This window comes from Archocentrus centrarchus, chromosome 10, assembly GCF_007364275.1.
Source record: "Archocentrus centrarchus isolate MPI-CPG fArcCen1 chromosome 10, fArcCen1, whole genome shotgun sequence".
Lineage (NCBI taxonomy): Eukaryota > Metazoa > Chordata > Actinopteri > Cichliformes > Cichlidae > Archocentrus > Archocentrus centrarchus.
The window spans coordinates 19,006,273-19,023,748 of NC_044355.1; the positions used below are offsets into that span (position 1 = coordinate 19,006,273).

The window sequence follows — 17,476 nt, forward strand, 5'->3', positions numbered from 1 at the left end:
ACGGGGAAGCGGCAGGACACGCTGATACTTATCAGAAGGAAAAGCAAGAGAAATAATCTGGAAAAATCTCAGAAAAAGCTGAATTGTTGTAGTTTTCTAATGATTCATAATAGTAGCACAGTTCAAAATCTTTACAAATGCAAATCAAAGCTGGTGAGCTCTAAATAGTACTGAAACAATCTACTTAAATCATCAGCATTTGTTTCTCAGTAACTTGTTTGGCAGACTGCTGGGAAACAGCTGTGTTTACTCTGTACATGCTGCTCTTTCCTGGGTGTCTTTGATCAAGTGCAACAGCATCATTCCTATTAAAAAAAAAAAAAAAGTGACAGACTTGCATTACTCACAGAATTACTGCAAGCACAAGGAGGACACAACGGCGTGTATAGTTCAGCCTTTTCAAAGCAAAACCTAAAGACATCCAAGAACATCACAAACCATGTAACAACTTCTGCTTCACTGTGACAGTGAATAATGTTCACATTCATTAACAGATGATTGCCCAAAGCTGGAGAGAGTTGACACGTACTGAAACGAGACCACGATCGACCTTCAGCAGATCTCTGTTCACACTCAGTACAGATTAAGTCCAAGATAACCTCTGTATGCTGCTATCTTTGGAATGTGTTGGACTTTGCCGAGGTGGCAATTCAACTGGCACTTTAGGTAACACTGACATTCACGACTTGCTCCTTAGTTTTGCTTAACAATCACTTTGCAGCTTGTTATAAAGTTTCTATGCCTTACTGTTCTGAGAAATCACACATTTTTGGGAAAGTGAAAATCAAAATTGACATTTGGATTCAAGAACTTCATGTTTTACATAGATGTAGTGAAAAAAAATAGATAAATAGTATAAATAGTTTGGAATATAATTATATAACACATTTCCATTTAAGGAAGATTATCTAAAATACAACCACATACAACTGTGTCCACTCTTAGAAGGGGCACCACTGTTTAAATGTCTTTGGATAGATGTTCAAGATTGTGAAGTGACAGAGATGATCATAAGTCTGCCTCCTGAACACAGATCATAGTGTAAAAGGGTTTGTTTAAGAGTCTCCCCAAGGGCAGTAACCTCAACAAAGACATCATCATCATCACGCTCTGAAGAGTGTGTGAACAGCTGATTGCTTTAAAAGAAAACATGGGACATGTAAGCTTTCTTCAAGTAAACAGTGCTGCCCTGAGGTTACCTACAGCAGATGGATGGGCCATTATTCAGTGTGACCCTTTGAGTTTAGCATGGCCTCCTCTTGAATAAATGCACTTGCTATCATGTAAGCTCCTCAGATTCAGCAAAACTCTTCCTCGCAGCCCGCAGCTTCCCCCACCAGCAGCGAGTGTTTGTCGGGCTCGCTGAGCACCAAGCTGTTGAGCGAGTGCTTGTCAGAGCGCAGGGAGTTGATCGAGGCTCGGCTGTAGTTGACGATGCGGTCCAGGAGACTGAGTTTCGGGGACGGGCGACGCATCTCGCCCATGCCAATGTGGACGCTGACGTCAGACAGGCTGCCCTGCCGCCTGCTAGTACCCAGTTTGGCCTCCAGCTTCTCTGCAGTGGGCTTAGTGTAACTACACAAAGACGGAGAAAGTGGAGACAAATATAGAAAGTGAAAATGGACTTTTTTTAATGAATTAACACAAAAGAGAAGCACACGGGCTGCACAAAAGACATCAACAAAACCCAAAATGTCTCATTACCATTTAAGTAGAAGCGAGGACAAAACCACAGAGACAGACGACAGCGCCATGGCAGCAGAGCCCATCCACGGCTGTAACACCAGGCCGATGGGAAGGAACACACCTGTAAATCGCCAAGGTTCATATTACTACTGCACTCAAAATGATTTCACTATGATACTAAAAATGTGGATGACCTCACTCTACATCCAGCCACCCACAGTACCTACCAGCAGCAATAGGAATTCCAACCAGGTTATAGATGAGAGCAAAGACAAAGTTAATCCGGATCCTCTTGACGGTCTTTTTAGAGAGGTCAATGCTGCCCACCACATCAAGCAGGTCATTCTGAAGACAACAGAGGGTAAATAATCAGGGCGCTGATATCTATTTCTGATCAGTAATAACCTGAAAAATTTAAATCTCTGCTCAAAGGTCAAACACATCAAGTTAATAAGACATCTGCTTTACTGCTTCTGTTTTTATTGAAGTTTGCATACTTCTAAAACACAAAGTGAGGGATATTACAAAGTCACTCATACACTCTGTGTCTGCTGTGATGCAGTGGCTTATGTCAGCATATGATTCACATCACACTACAGGGCAGAAATATCATCTTTGATGCCTTCATGTTTATTAAACAGACACGTTTGTCAGATCAAATTCTTACCCTGATCAAAACCACATCTGCGGCCTCTATCGCCACATCTGTCCCGGTTCCTATGGCGATGCCCACGTCAGCCATGGCCAGAGCGGGTGAGTCGTTGACACCGTCGCCCACCATGGCGACCCTCTTTCCTGCCTGCTGCAGCTGCTCCACTTTGGCCACCTTGTGAGAGGGCAGCACCTCAGCAAACACTTTCCTGATGCCCACCTGGTGGACAAAAAGCAGAATGACAAGCTCAGAAATACACAAACGTAAGCTGGTTTTTCATTCACAGCTTAACGTGACATTAATGCACTTCAATGACTTTAGCTATAATGTAAGACTAGAATAAGCCAGGTGTGTTACAAGAACATGATTAGTATTTTCTCCTAAGCAACCTCCTTCATTTAAAAGGTGTTTAAGTTTTTGATTTTTTTTTTTGAAAAGGACAGATCATTACTCTGTTACAACTTCACTATCTAGCATCAAAAAAAAAAAATCTACAAATAACATCAGTATTAATAAGCTCTTTATCCAACCACTCTGCTTACCTGAGCAGCAATAGCCCGAGCTGTCTTGCTGTTGTCTCCAGTCATCAGCACAACTTCCAGACCCATGTTGGTCAGCGTGTGGACCGCCAGCTCAGCCTCTGGTTTCACTGTGTCTGCTATGGCTATCATTGCACACAGCAGATCTGTCCACAGAAAAAGATTTTTATGTTTCAAGCTGTCAGCAGGTGATAGAAAAGAGAACGGAGAGCACACTCCAACATTACTACTCACTGTCTACAGCCACTAGAACAGCAGTGCGCCCTCTGCGCTCGTGCTCGGTCATGGCTTCGTCAATTTCAGGTTTGACTTGTAGGCAGTTCCTCCTCATCCACTCCCTGTTTCCAATCAGGACAACATAGACTGCTGTCTGAACCAGGCCTGCACGCAACAGCAAGAAAACATAAAAGGTGAGTGAAACACAGCTTTACCGCAACTATAATCATGTGTTAGGAATGCACTTTGCAACATACTTAGCGGTTGTGGGTCCATGATGAGTGGATGGGAGGTGCAGGACGTCCGGGTGTCACTGATCTGAACTAGGACACTGTTGCGCTGGTTGTTGTCCTCACTGTCACTGTCTGCCTGCTTCAGCAGACTCTCCGTGTTGCTGACCTGACATCGGATGCCACAGCCTGGCACTGCCTGAAAGTCTGTGCACGTGCCAAGAGACTCTGTGCCGAGCTCCTGCACACAAATAATAATGGATCAACATCTACCAGATACAGGTGCTGTAGATTATCATTCAACTACAGGTGAGGTCAAATCTGATGAAACACAAACCTGTTTGCAGTATTTGGTGATGGCTGCTCCCAGAGGGTGTTCACTGTTGTTCTCAGCTGTACCTACAATGGCCAGCAGGCGGGAGCGAGGCATCTTATTCCCCTCCACCACAATCTTTACTTGGACAACCTTTGGAGCGCCATATGTGATGGTACCGGTCTTGTCAAACACCACCGTCTGGACCTGCATATGAAAGAAAATATTATAATTTACAAGATACTTTGTGACCCCAGAAATGACATCTAAATATAAAAGAAGTTTAAATTCTCAGTGCTGGAGGAATTATGGCGATAATTATTTATTCATGTGCCTTGTTAAATCTATTTGCATTAAAAGTCTTTAAGATTTATTTTTAACTACATTTAAAGCAGGAGATGAAAACGGTTTCAGAATAAAAGCTCTGAAGCAAATAAAAGGATGTGGAAAAACAAATCCATAAAATGAATGAAACTGAAAACTATGATACAAAAATGAACCAATAAATAAATAAAAAATACAGAAGATGCATTTGTTTGGTCTAAAAGATGAATTTTGAGATGAGGGGAAATAATAACTACATCACTCAAATAACTGCTATATGCAATGATTGTCCATGTCAAGTGCAAATTTTATGGTATTTAATAATCTATTCTAATATCTGGATTAATGTGGTTTCAACACGCGTTAAAACTGACAGATGATCTCTCATATATAATTGGCTGGCTACACAGAGGTGCCAGGAAATCATCATTAACACACCTTATGTGCCATCTCAAGTGGCTCTCCCCCCTTTATCAGGATGCCATTCTGGGCTCCAACCCCTGTGCCCACCATGACAGCTGTCGGGGTTGCCAAGCCAAGGGAACAGGGACAGGCGATGCATAACACTGTTATGGAGGCCTGGAAGGCGAAGCGAACCACTGCCTCAGCTCTGGAAATGCTTTTGTCGTAACCCTACAGGAGGAAAATTAAGTTAAAATTTCTTTCTGATTCATAAAAATGACTGAGTGAAAATATGAAATAGAATTTAAAAAAAGAACTCACGGGAAAGTACTTCTCCACTAAAGAGAAATCCAAAAAGCCAATGATGATCCAGGCAATCAGCGTAAGCACAGATATGCCAACAATGAAAGGTACAAAGTAGCCACTAATTTTATCTGCATACTGCTGGATGGGAGCCTAAAAACAAACCACAAAGAATTAAACACTTGTTCAGTGTTACCCTCAAAGCTGGTAGATACAGTGCACGTGCCAAACCACGTAATTCACCTTTGAAGTCTGAGCCTCCTCCACTAATTTGACAATCTGGGACAGTGTGGTGTCCATGCCAACATGTGTAGCACTGACGAGCAGAGAGCCGTTCTGGTTAATGGAGCCTGCAATCACTGAGCTCCCCGGCTTCTTTGTCACTGGCATGGCCTCACCTGGAGTCACAAAGCAACAGCAGGTCAAAAAAACTGCAGTATAACAACAGCAGCTGATCACCTGGTACTAAATGATTCCAATATACTAAGAGTGCAAAAAAGAAATGAGGTTAACTGTGTTGCCACTGTAATGTAATACAGAACACATCAAACTCAAGGTTTCACCAATGAAGATCTAAGGTGAAATGACAATAACATTGTCTAAAACTATAATACAAAGTGGATTTTAAGTAATCAATCGTGCAAACTATCTGGTGTTTATAATGTTTAGACTCTCGTGGTGCTGGTTTAGCTCACTGTGTTGAGCAGGTGACCATATGCTGCAAGGCTAAATGCAGAAGCCTGGGTTTGAGTCCAACCCAGGGCCCCTTCCTGTCTCACTATTATGTCCAATAAAGACAAAAAATAAGTATAAAAACATTGCACCAAAAGGTAAACAAGGTAAGCACACCTGCGTGATTCTTGTTGCACCAGCACACAATATTATCATCATCATTCAGTGTTAACAGTAACGTGAACTTTGGAGCCAGATATATAGGTATCTGGCTCCAGTCCACTGTATACATACAGGTCCTTCATTTAGTGCAAACAACCTGTGATGAGAGACTCGTCGGCCATGGAATGTCCTTCAATGACCCTCCCATCGACTGGAAACTTCCCTCCGGGAACAACTTTTACTATATCACCCCTCTGAACCAGCTCCACATCCACCTGCTCCTCACTGCAACACACAGGAACATAAAACAACGTTAAACTATCACTGCACTTTAAAAACAACTCACTTGGCTTTGATACTGAATAGTAGCACTAAGCAATCTTAAGTATTATAATAATAATAATACAAGAATACAAGTCCTGTTTGAAAACTCTGTATCATACTCACTCTGGAAATTCCCCTGCTGTTTACAAACCTTTTATTGTGCTGTTGTACATTTCAAGAAGTATACTAACTGCAAAAATTTTTGATGTGTTGTCATTTAAAACAAAGTTAACATATGAAAGGCTCCTATAAACACAGTGAGGGGAGAGAACCAGGAGTACCTGAGAACTGAATTATCACTGCCAAGAGTGACCACGGTGGCCTCGGTAGCTTGTAAAGACATCAGTTTGGACAAAGCCTCAGAGGTCTTGCTCTGGACGGGAGCACGGAAAATAACTGTACTTTTTATACATGCTGTCGCTACATGAAATGTCACAGAAATCAATAAATATAATGAGCTAAACCTTGGCTATCTGTTCCAGCCAGCGTCCCAGAGAGATGAAGACGAAGAGCATAGGTGGTGTGTCGAAGAATGTGATGGGATTCACTTTTGCCTTCTCCACCATGGCCACCATCAGGACGACGAATGAGTAGGTGAAGGCTATGGAAGTGGCCAGAACGATCAGCACATCCATGTTGGCAGACTTGTGTTTCAGGGCTTTGTAAGCTTGAATGTAGAAGTAGCGACCTCCAATAAACTAAGGAAAGGAGGAAAAAAATGGAGAAATAAAAGAAAAGAAAAAAAAAAAACTGTAATCTGACTCCATGCCTTTTCTCTCCTGAAGACAAAAATGACCTACTACAAGTTCACCATTATGTTTCCCGGGAGTGCAGTTAATCCCTGTGATTTACCTGTACTGGGACACAAAAGAGGAAGGACAGGAGGTTCATGATGGAAAGGCCTGGGAAGAGCTGTCTCTCCAGGAACATGGTGGAGTGGTAGTGGTTGCGGTCCTCTGCTGTATCGTTGTGATTATGTGAAACAGGCATCTGGTGGTCCATAATAATCATGTAGATCATCATGCCCATCACAGGCACACAGAAAACCAAGCTCACAAGGAAAGACTTCCTCCACCTTAGGAAGGGAAGACAGTGGTCCATTAGTAATAGATTCTTTCCGTTTTGAGATCAAGTGTCAAACTCTCCTTTGTTTGGTGAGAAAGCAAATGTATGTAATCTGATAATCATAATAAAAGGACCAAGGCACAAACAGACAATATGACTAAGCAAAACTGCATTCATACACATTTGGCACTGTGTAACAAAGCAGTTCAGTAGACATACAGGCATTGATGAACTGAAAAACTTCTTAATATGAATTATGTAAAGTTTTAGGTCCCTAATATAACTGGTTTTCTCTAAAAAGTATTAAAATGAATTGAGGTAGGAGTGTTTTTAGATGTTTTTCCCAGCATAGTTTTTGAGGGGACATTTTAAACTTTCATGCTCTAGAAAACTAATGGAGAAAGGAAGCTCAAGGATTTTAGGATAAGAATCTAGTAGTATGGCTCTATTAATATGGATGCTCAGGAGTGTAGCTCAAGCTAACAAACAATGATGGACGCTTGAGTCCTTAAAATATCTGGATGTCTGATCTCTGACAGAGGATTTTGAGGCCTGTTAGAACCACAGTTTTGCAGGTAGGGGACTGATATTTCATTTATACCTTCTCATAAAAAAGGGCACATAATATTCTTTAAAACAGTCCAAATCAGATGAATGCATGCACAGCTGAGTGTAAGGTCAGTGTTCCAGCTTCTGCTCCCATGAGCATGTGAGGGTCTGATTGGATCTGAATGACGTAAACAACAGACTAAAAACAGGACTCTGTCCTGTAACCTGCAGCAACAGACGATACTAAAATGCATACGCTACGCATGCGTCCTCCAAGTGGACTTGAAAAAAGTATATTAGTAATTACTCATCTGTGGGCATGTTTTTCTTCACCCGGGAGCGACTTTTAGAGCTGAATCTGAAATAAACCTCTGCAGCAGGTTAGATGTACAGCTTAACTTAGCTTGACCAGATAAAGAGCAACCTTTGTGACACTGTAAACTGGCTTTTAGCACAACATACCTCACTAACTGATTAGTCTCACTCTCTAGTATCACTCTGATAAGCCTTAAATAAGGGTTCATTAAAATTTTACTGGCTCTAATGGCCCAAGCACTTCACAGAATCAATTTACTTAATTTGGTGTGAGGATGTTCCAACCACTGAGCATTTAAGCCAAATCTTAAAAAAGATTTTTCTTAGAAAAGTCAGATGATCTGTGAAGCCACCATTCTGATTAAAAAAAGAAAAAGGTGTACCTGCTGTTGAAGCTCATGTCCCAACATGGTATAGTAACATACATAACCACACAAACAATACGAAACAGGCTGAAATTCACAAACAAACACAAACACTCAAAAAACATGTTGCTTACTGTCGTATCTCTTTGCTGTGGTCCAGGTGGCTGGCAGTGCGGTCCCTCTTTACCAAAGATGCTTCAAATCCAAGGTTCTACAAGCAACAGTCAAACTCCTGATGACACAAGCTTCATCTGCATAAATATATAGAACTGAACAAACGCATAAATAAGAAACAGAGGAAGGCATAATACCTCAATCAGCTTGATGATGTCTCGCGGTCCAATAACTTCAGAGTCGAATTTAATGTGCGCTTTGTTGGTTGCTAAGGCAACAGAGGCATAGATAATCCCCTTTTCTTTCATGAGGTTGGATTCAATTTTGTGAACACAAGAAGCACATGTCATTCCCCTGACCTGAAAAAGGTGAGGAGGAGCAGACAAGCAGATGAAGAGGCAGAAAATAATAAGAATACAGAGGGAGGAATGCACCCCATCTACTGAATGAATGAAATATATCCTTATTGAAAAATGTGTGCTCATGGTTTTGAAGCATGCACGCGTTATTGAACATAATGTCAATGCAGCCTCACAATGACCCACCACTAGTTCAAGATTTCCATCTGAACCTTCATAATTCTCCATAACGGAAGCGGTGAAGCCTAACTCCTTCACACATTCGGCTATCTTCACAGGATCAGTGACTTCGGGGTTATAACGGACCTCTGCTTTACTGGCCATTAGTGCCACCAGAACAAAGTAGATACCTGCACGACATTACAGATTTTCTCTTTAGTGCCTATTGAAAGCAATAAGATGCAGTTTATCAAATTAGAAAAAAAAATTTGATATTTACACACCGGGTTCGTTCTTGAGGTTTCGCTCGATGTTTGACACACAGGAAGCACAGGTCATCCCTCCGATCTGGATGTAGCATTTTGAGTGTGTGTCTCCACTGTGTCCCTGGGGGGTTTCTCTGTGGTGGTCACTGTCTATCTCCTTACCTTTGACAGGCGCTATACTTGAAGACTTTGATGAAACTGGATATGGCGGAGGCAGCAGAGAGTTGCTCTCTGTTTACAAAAAAAAGAAAAAAAAGAAATGCTAATGTTTACAGGTAGCTATGTATGATATTGCAGTCTTACAGTTCACGTATCCCCCGATTCTGGGAACATCTGGAGTTAAGTTCTAAAATATCTGCAGAAAACGCTCCAATTTCTAAGAAAAAAAGTGCTCTAGCTCTGACACTATGTGGGTAATTGGCTAACTCTACCAACACAATCAATCCTCTTACCAGGCAGAAAGGCATCGAAGCCCATGTCCTCTATGGCATCCCTCAACTCCTCTGGTGTGGTCAGAAGGGGGTCATACTCAAAGATCCCCTGGTGATCCGTCAGAGAGACCTGAGCAGACGTCACTCCTTTCCTTTGGGAGATCACGCCTTCAATGGACTGAACACAGGAGTTGCATGTCATGCCCTCAATGTGGATATTCACTACAGATCCCAGAGGCTGATTAAAACAAGGCTGTGAGACTGCAGGTTTAGCCTGCATTCCCCCTGTAGGCCACGATGATAAGGCGGGAGCAGGTGATGTGGATACAGGACTGAGGGGACCGGAGGAGTCCCAGGGTTGAGTCTTAAAGTTTCCTGGAGGCAGCGCTTCAATTGCCTGCTGCAGCTCAGTCTCTGTGACCTTTTCAGGGTCATAGCAGATGGAGGCCTTCTCGTTCTCCAAAGAGACCTCCACAGAGGACACACCAGGCATCATTGAGATATTGTCTTGAATATTGACCACACAGGACCGGCAGTGCATGCCTTTGACCCTGAGGTTGACAAGCGTGGTGTCTATGAAGATTTCGGTCTCCTCTGAAGTCGCCGATGGTGACGAAACGGTTTGTTTTTGAGAATCAACAAAGCGCTCTATTTCACTGGGGGAAAGCTGAAGAGGGCGGGGCTTGGACTTCACAAAGGCCTTAAATCCAACCACAGCAATCTGATCGATGATGGTTTGGATAGTGGTGAGGTAAGGCAGGTAGACGATTGTAGCTTCCTGAGACTCTAAAACAACTGTGGAAGGGGTAAAAACAGGAAAGTTAAAATACAAACAAACAAAAACAAAGCAATTGTTGCACAAAAGCAGGAAGTCACTGTGCATGAATCAAAGACATAGATGTTGACAGAGAATCAAACACACAAAATACAATCATTGTGAGATCATTGGCTGATTTTGACAGTCCAGCCCAATACTTCAGAGGACAGAGCCTTTATACTCAGGGCTTTAAGACTCTTGACTGACCTCCCAGAGAAAACCAGGCCGGCCCATTCAGTAACATCTTGTTACTCTAGAAAACTGTTTCCATTAAGTTAAAAAGTATCTTCACTTTGATCAAACCAAGAATTGTCTGATGCCAAAAATTTATGCTTAATAAGTTTGAATTAGGGCTGCAGCTATTGAATATTTTAGTAATCGAGTATTCTATTGATTAATCGAATAAGAAATACTTGTCTTATTAATGAGAAATAATAAATATTCCAAAGGGGAAAAAAAACTCAAGTCTTTAAAAATTAACTGCTCATTTGTCTCCATTTTAGAAATTGCTGGTTTTTAATAGTTTAACTGTTTACAGCATCTGTCAAAAAAAACAAAAACTAAAGCCTTCCATTGTATTTATGTGCCATATTAAAATCATATTTTCTAAAGAAAGCATTTTCTTAAACGCAAAAATAAATAAACAATCATGAGTACACAAATGTCAAATACAATAAGGTATACATGCAACCTAAACTAAACTAAAATAGCCTTTACTCTGTCCTCTTATAGGTTTTCTTACATCAGTAGAGTTCTGACAGTGTCGTATCGCTGGGTGAGGTAGATTTGGCATGTATTTTTTTTGTGTGTGTGTGTGTGTGTGTGTGTGTGTGTGAGCGTGGATGGGTCTGAATGTTTAACTGTGCTAGTGAATCAGTGAGTGTGTGTCTGTAAGCCTTTAAAGGAGCATGTGGTACCCGCAATGAAGAAAAGCAAGCAAATCAACATTCTCAGAACTGAAGTTTGTCCTGCTGCAGAAAACAGATATTCTGATGTTGTAGATGTTAAAAATGAATGTTAATAAGAATTTAGTGTCCAACCCAACAGCCCCAGGTCAGTGGCTCAAAGTTTTACTGACCCATGTATATTTTTACTGGTATACAAAAAAAACAAACCTTTTTAGAAATATTTTAAAATATTTATACAATTTAATTAATGTAACCCCTTCAGTCACCACATAAACAATTCTATAGTTATATATTCCACTGTAATATTCATTTTCTGACATCTCCTACCTAAAAAGATTATATAGACAGAAGATGGAATTTTTCCACCAAAATTCCTGTATCAGGTATAATATGTTATTTACATTTTATATTAATCTAAATGTGCAAAATAATGTTAATAAAGCCTCAAAATTAACTTCTGTAGCTTTTTCGCTGTATAAAACAAACAATGGTGGACGGGAGCAGCTACAAAGTTCTCTCTTCTTCCTGCTGGAACTTGCTGATCACGCGGTTTGATGAAAGGCTGCTCCAGCTGTCTCCCAGTAAAGGTTTTCATCGTGATTACTGGAACAAGCACTGCTATTTTGGACCCTAGAAAAACATTTTTTCATTCCACCTGAGCTCACCATCTCACTGCCTTTTTGCGCTTCGCCGTGTGTGGACAGACTCCATGTTAAGCTGGCGTCAAACATCTTCGGTGCTGCTGTTGCATTATCAGTCTTTTTGTTGAAAAACTGGGGGCTGCCTGCACTTAATGTTGTAATAATTTGTATTGCAGGTCTATTTTTAGTCACTAATGTGGGTGAAACACTCGCGCTTACATGGTGACACTACAGAGTTTAAATGAAGCATTGAAGCAAAGATTTTTATGATCAAATTATTTGAGTTACTCAATGAATCGTTGCAGCCCTAGTTTGAATAATTCATAAATAATCCAGCCAGTACTGAGCTGCTGTGCAAAAGATTAAGAAAAAGCTACTTTTATTTCAAATACAGAGTATTTTTCTCATTTTTGAGTCCATTTGAAACAAGGTTTATCGAGCACACAGCATACTGGCTGGCCACAAATACAACCACATTAAACTCTGTACTTAGCCACCATAATCCTGTCTATAAGTCATTCCTTCCAACCAACCAGGATTTCTTGAGTCATAATCATAACCCACTAAACAATCTCTCAGTGCTGAACCTACAGAGCTTCACTGATCCACAATGACATGACACCTGTGATGTGTAGGTGGTGCAATTTAGCAGCCATGTTACAACACCTCTTTCAGGTCAGACAGTAAAGTTATATATGACTTAAGATTGCAAATGGGTTGAGTACATCACCTTTGATCTTTTCAATCCCTTTAAGTTTACCAATCTTTCCTTCAATAGTGGTAACGCAGGAGTGACAGGTCATTCCTTCAATGCACAGCTTAAGAACCGCTGCCCCACCTCGTATGGTGTGAGATGGAGAGGGGGTGGGGTCTTTTTGCAAAGGGCTGCTGGGTGTGGGGCTCTCCGGCGGTGTTACACTGGCCACCACCTCACTTAGCTGCTGCATGGACGTCAGGGAGGGAACAAAGGTAACTGTGAGACCCATCTGTGGCAGGTTCTCCCTGACGTCCAGCACTCCCTGAATTTGTGATAGCTTCTCCAAAGCTTCCCGTTGGGCTGTGGGTGTCAGGCCTGAGGTGGTGACTAATTGGGTATCTGTAGGGACTGGTGTGGCTGTGCTGCATGCTGGTAGACTTGATTCAAAGCCCATGTCTTCAATGGCCTCTGACAGAGACTCTGGGCTCTGATGGCTGGAGTCAAATATGACCGTTGCATTCGTCTGCTCTAAGGACACCTACAAAATAAAAGTGCCGTTAAACGAGATAATGTACAATGGAGTATATACATAAAATAAGAATAAATTAAATTTAACCTTAATATACAAAATAGCTACATTTAATATTTTTCTACTAATATTCAAGCAAACAAACAGTCTAAGCAGTCTCCTAATTCAGATACTATGAAAACGATTTTTTGTCTTCTGTGGCCATACATATTCCTTAGATTTTATTACCACTTAACAGTGTTTTACTGTCCTGCTGCAACAATAAACAGTAAAATTAAAAAAAAGAAAAAAGAAAAAAGATCATAACCATGGCAAGCTCACAGCATGTGCTGTCAGCATGACACCCTCAGGTCTCTCTCTCTTTAGGAAGACAGAAACATGTGACACACTGAAGGTATCACCTGACTTGCCCATAAGTTAAGCTGTGAATGTGGCTGCTTGTACGGTTAACCTTTCTTTCTCAGAATAAGAAGAAAGCAAATGAGATGATGACTACTCTACCAAGAAAAACAAATCTATGTGCAGATCATGTCTTTATAGATTAGTATAAAATGATCCAGGGCCTAAATTATCTTAAGACACAAATGACATTTCCTGTGGATACACACAGAGAATATATTGACCTGATGTCACAGTCTCACAAAGGGCAGAGCACTATCTGGAACACACTATTACATTATCTTCTCATTTAACCTCAGCCTCAGGGGTAAAACCACAATAAACAAAACAGCAGGCCGCAACTATTGTAATTAAGCTCTCTCTCATGGCTACATTGATGATACTTGGCTCTTAATAAGACAGGCTAGTCCCAAGGGGGTAAGAATACGGGATCAATCAAGCCCTAATATGGACGGGAACCTTTAGTTAATATACTTTTCTTCTTTATCCATCTAAGAGCCAGTTTAAAAATACAGACAGCATTGTTACAACATCTATTCATTTCAGATCCTGTTTTTAAGCTGAAGTATCATGAGAGAAGTATTAAGTCAGCAAATTTTATTACCAGCTCCTCAACAAAAAAACTGCTGAAAGAGATTTACTCTAAAAATAAAATAAATTCAAATTCAAATCCACCAACCACCACAAGCAACTCCAAACAGCCCACATTTACCTTTATATGTATCACGCCATGAAGAGACCCAATGCGCTGCTCTATGGACTGGACACAAGAGCCACAGGTCATACCCTCCACACCAAGAGAAACTGAGCACAGGCTGTGTTTCTGTGTCATGATTGTTCTTCCTAAATGCACACAAGAAAGACAATGTTTTGACTGACATTAAACTGCGAGTCTTTGGCTGTGAGGGAAAAGATCACAAGAAACAGGGAAGTTCTTCTCAAAATGACAGTCATGTTAGTGAATAAGGCATCGTGTACGTCTAATGTTACGTGTGTGTTTGCACGCAACATTAGACGTACACAATGCCTTACACTACAGACTATTATATATTACCCAGCTGTGGACTTAACATTTATTTTATTTTACTAAAATCACATGTAGTGAACACCAGTATACACCTGTAATTAAGAAGGTGACATTAACTTGAATCTCTATTTTAATTTCTATAGCAAGGTTTGAAAGTGACAGAAGAAGACAGTCAGGTCGAGGTCAGGTTAGTGAGGTTAGCTGAACTGCACAGCTGGTCTGCAACATTTACATGTCCACTGCAGGAAGGAGTGCTACTGCAGTTCCTGCATACATAGAGATGCGTACATAAAGATGCAAGACACCACATCACTGTCCATGTGCAATATTTTTGTACATTTCATTTTGTAATAATGTGTATATTTTTGTTGTTTTATTTTAGTTTGTTGCTCTTGTTTTCTGCACTTTGTCTACTGCTGCTGTAACGGGTGAATTTCCCCATTGCGGAAATAATAATGTCCTATCTTATCTTAACTGCACCTAAAATGTACCAAATTTTGCAACATGTAATCACGGCTTCCTCTTCTGGCACATTCACGTGACAATATTCACTTGAAACAACACAAAGATTGTTTGCATTGTTTGCAAGATGTAACAAAATGGCAAAAATGTAACACCGCTGCTGAAGGTCAGTCTTTCTGTATCTCCTTGCTGGCTTCGGGCAATCAGGTTATCCAAACATTGCTGTCAAGGTTAACGCTTGAAACAAATTCCCAGTTTCCATTAGGCTTACAATCACGTCCGTTTCATTAATGCACTAGAAACAAATCGAAAGTTCAGGCTATGCTGGAAAAGCAATGTTTAGCTGAGGTATGTATGATCTCTGTCATCCTGGGCTTTGAGTGAGTTTTGCCACACCAACAGAAGACCACCTAAGGATCAGGATATGGACAGTACTTGTAGCTGTAACTATAGCCGTGAAAAATCACATGAAACTGAGGCTCACAGTTAAACGCTTCTCAGATCAGAGCTGCTGAATAACATAAAGGGGCTCATATGACAGTAAAGAGAAAGACCGAGAGAGACACTGATGAACTATTCAAGATAAACGTTACGTTAACACCGTAAAGGTAGCTTAAAACATGTTTATAATTTTTTTTTTTTGGATTGGTCAGTTACCCATAATCTGCATTAGGTACAGAAAATTTTAAGAGAAACAACCTGCAACGCTGGTTTAGTGACTTTGGGAGCCGGGTGACAAAGCTGCTAAGAATACCAACCATAAGCATACGTTGTAACTGCAAATTGTCACCTGCTCGTAGCTAAACTTTAGCATTTAACAAAACATTACTTAAAGTCATTTTAGATTTTTACAGGAAATAATTCCGTCAGCTACAAGTTACTATGCGGCACGTGTGACAGTACCGAAATAACTGAGAAAAACTTACTGTAACTGTTCACAGCGGGAAGCGAACAATTAGCCACAGGCTGATACCACCTTTGGCTGTCAGACTAGGCGAAATTTAGCTAGCAAGCTAGCTGGCTAGCGTCCCCTCTTCATCCTACGTTACAGTCAACTAAATGGACACGTCGCTGCATCGCACTGACAACCAGGAATAAGCCAGAGTGCTAAATTAAGAGTTTTCTTCCTCGGTTATCACAAAACTCTGCTTTGTGGAGCTGTTTTTGTTTCGTCTCCTCATGCTGACGTGACGGGCAGCTGCACTCCGGTACGTCCACGGAAAGGGGCGGAGCTACGTAAGCGATCTACAGAGGAGGGGGGTAAATGATGCCGTGTATTTGTCCTATGAGGTTGGGGTGCAGTAACCATCTTTTTATGTAAATCGTGATTAGATGTTGTTAGATTAGATATTATATACAGTTACTGGTAGGTTAACAGTGGTGTACTTTCGAGTCATCAGCCAAGGGTCCAGTTTAATGATAAATGTGAGCCTTGCAGACGAAGTTCAGGGCATAACAAAGAGTAATTCCATTATTTTTATTAATAATAATACTAATGTCTCATATGTCTTCTTGCCTCCTTTGTGGCAAGCTTTACTCATCTACGAAAACTAAACTAAACACACACACTTGATGTAAAAAAAAAAAAGGAAAAGAAAAGAAAAAGTGAAATTAAATGAAAAAATAGACTAGAAAAAGCCTTAAAGTATGAAAGCATTCTAAAATTAGCAAATGTTGCTCCTGGTAAATTAACTTTGATTAACCACATCTTTTTCAATTTCAGTTTCACTAGCCACATCCAGGCCCGATTACTGCCAGACCCACTGAATCAAGAAATCGCTTAAACAGAACCTGTCTGATAATGTGAAGCAGGCTAAAAGATCTCAAAAAGCAACAAAGTCACTGACCTCTCTTAGTCTGGAAGGGGTTATAAAGCCATTACTAAGACTTTGGGACTCCAGTGAACCACGATGAAAGCCATTATCCACAAACGGCGAAAACTTGGAACAGTGATGAACCTTCCCAGGAGTGGCCAAACTACCAAAATTACTCCAAGAGCACATCAAAAACTCATCCAGGAGGTCACAAAAGAACCCAGAACAATGTCTAAAGAACTGCAGGTCTCACTTGGCTTAGTTAAGGTCAGAGTTCATGATTCAACAATAAGAAAGAGACTGGGCAAAAGGTGAAAACCACTGTTGACCTAAAAGAACATAAAGGCTTGTCTCACATTTGCCAGAAAACAACTTGATGTTCCCCAAGATCTCTGCTAAAATTTTCTTTGGATTGATGAGAAAAAAGTTGAGCTTTTTTTGGAAGGTTTGAATCCCATCACATGCTATAAAACTTACATAGCATTTCATACAAAGAACATCATACCAGCAGTCAAACATGGCGGTGGTCTGGGGCTGTTTTGCTGTTTGAGGATGTGGACAACTTGCTGTAACTGATGGAACCCTGAATTCTGCTCTCTACCAGAAAATCCGGCCATCAGTTCATGCCTTCGAGCTCAAGCACACTTGAACTATGCAAATGGAGAATGATCTGAAACACCCCAGCAAGTCTGCCTATGAATCACAAAAAAAAAATTAAAAATTAAACAAAAAATTC

At 40.8% G+C, this 17,476-nt stretch overlaps 1 protein-coding gene across 1 annotated transcript; it reads right to left on the bottom strand.

Moving 5' to 3' along the window:
* Positions 1 to 1,282: 1,282 nt before the first annotated feature.
* Positions 1,283 to 16,137, bottom strand: atp7a (ATPase copper transporting alpha). The gene is made up of 23 exons (XM_030738669.1): positions 15,853 to 16,137; positions 14,150 to 14,280; positions 12,543 to 13,047; positions 9,468 to 10,241; positions 9,034 to 9,246; positions 8,777 to 8,940; positions 8,429 to 8,590; positions 8,252 to 8,328; positions 6,676 to 6,898; positions 6,288 to 6,521; positions 6,105 to 6,196; positions 5,657 to 5,784; positions 4,909 to 5,063; positions 4,684 to 4,818; positions 4,399 to 4,593; positions 3,661 to 3,843; positions 3,351 to 3,564; positions 3,112 to 3,258; positions 2,881 to 3,023; positions 2,354 to 2,557; positions 1,914 to 2,031; positions 1,705 to 1,807; positions 1,283 to 1,575 (listed from the first exon to the last, which is right to left on the bottom strand). The coding sequence occupies exons 2-23, from the start codon at positions 14,267 to 14,269 to the stop codon at positions 1,299 to 1,301; spliced, it is 4,566 nt and encodes a 1,521-aa protein (XP_030594529.1). The 5' UTR covers positions 14,270 to 14,280; positions 15,853 to 16,137; the 3' UTR covers positions 1,283 to 1,298.
* Positions 16,138 to 17,476: the final 1,339 nt, after the last annotated feature.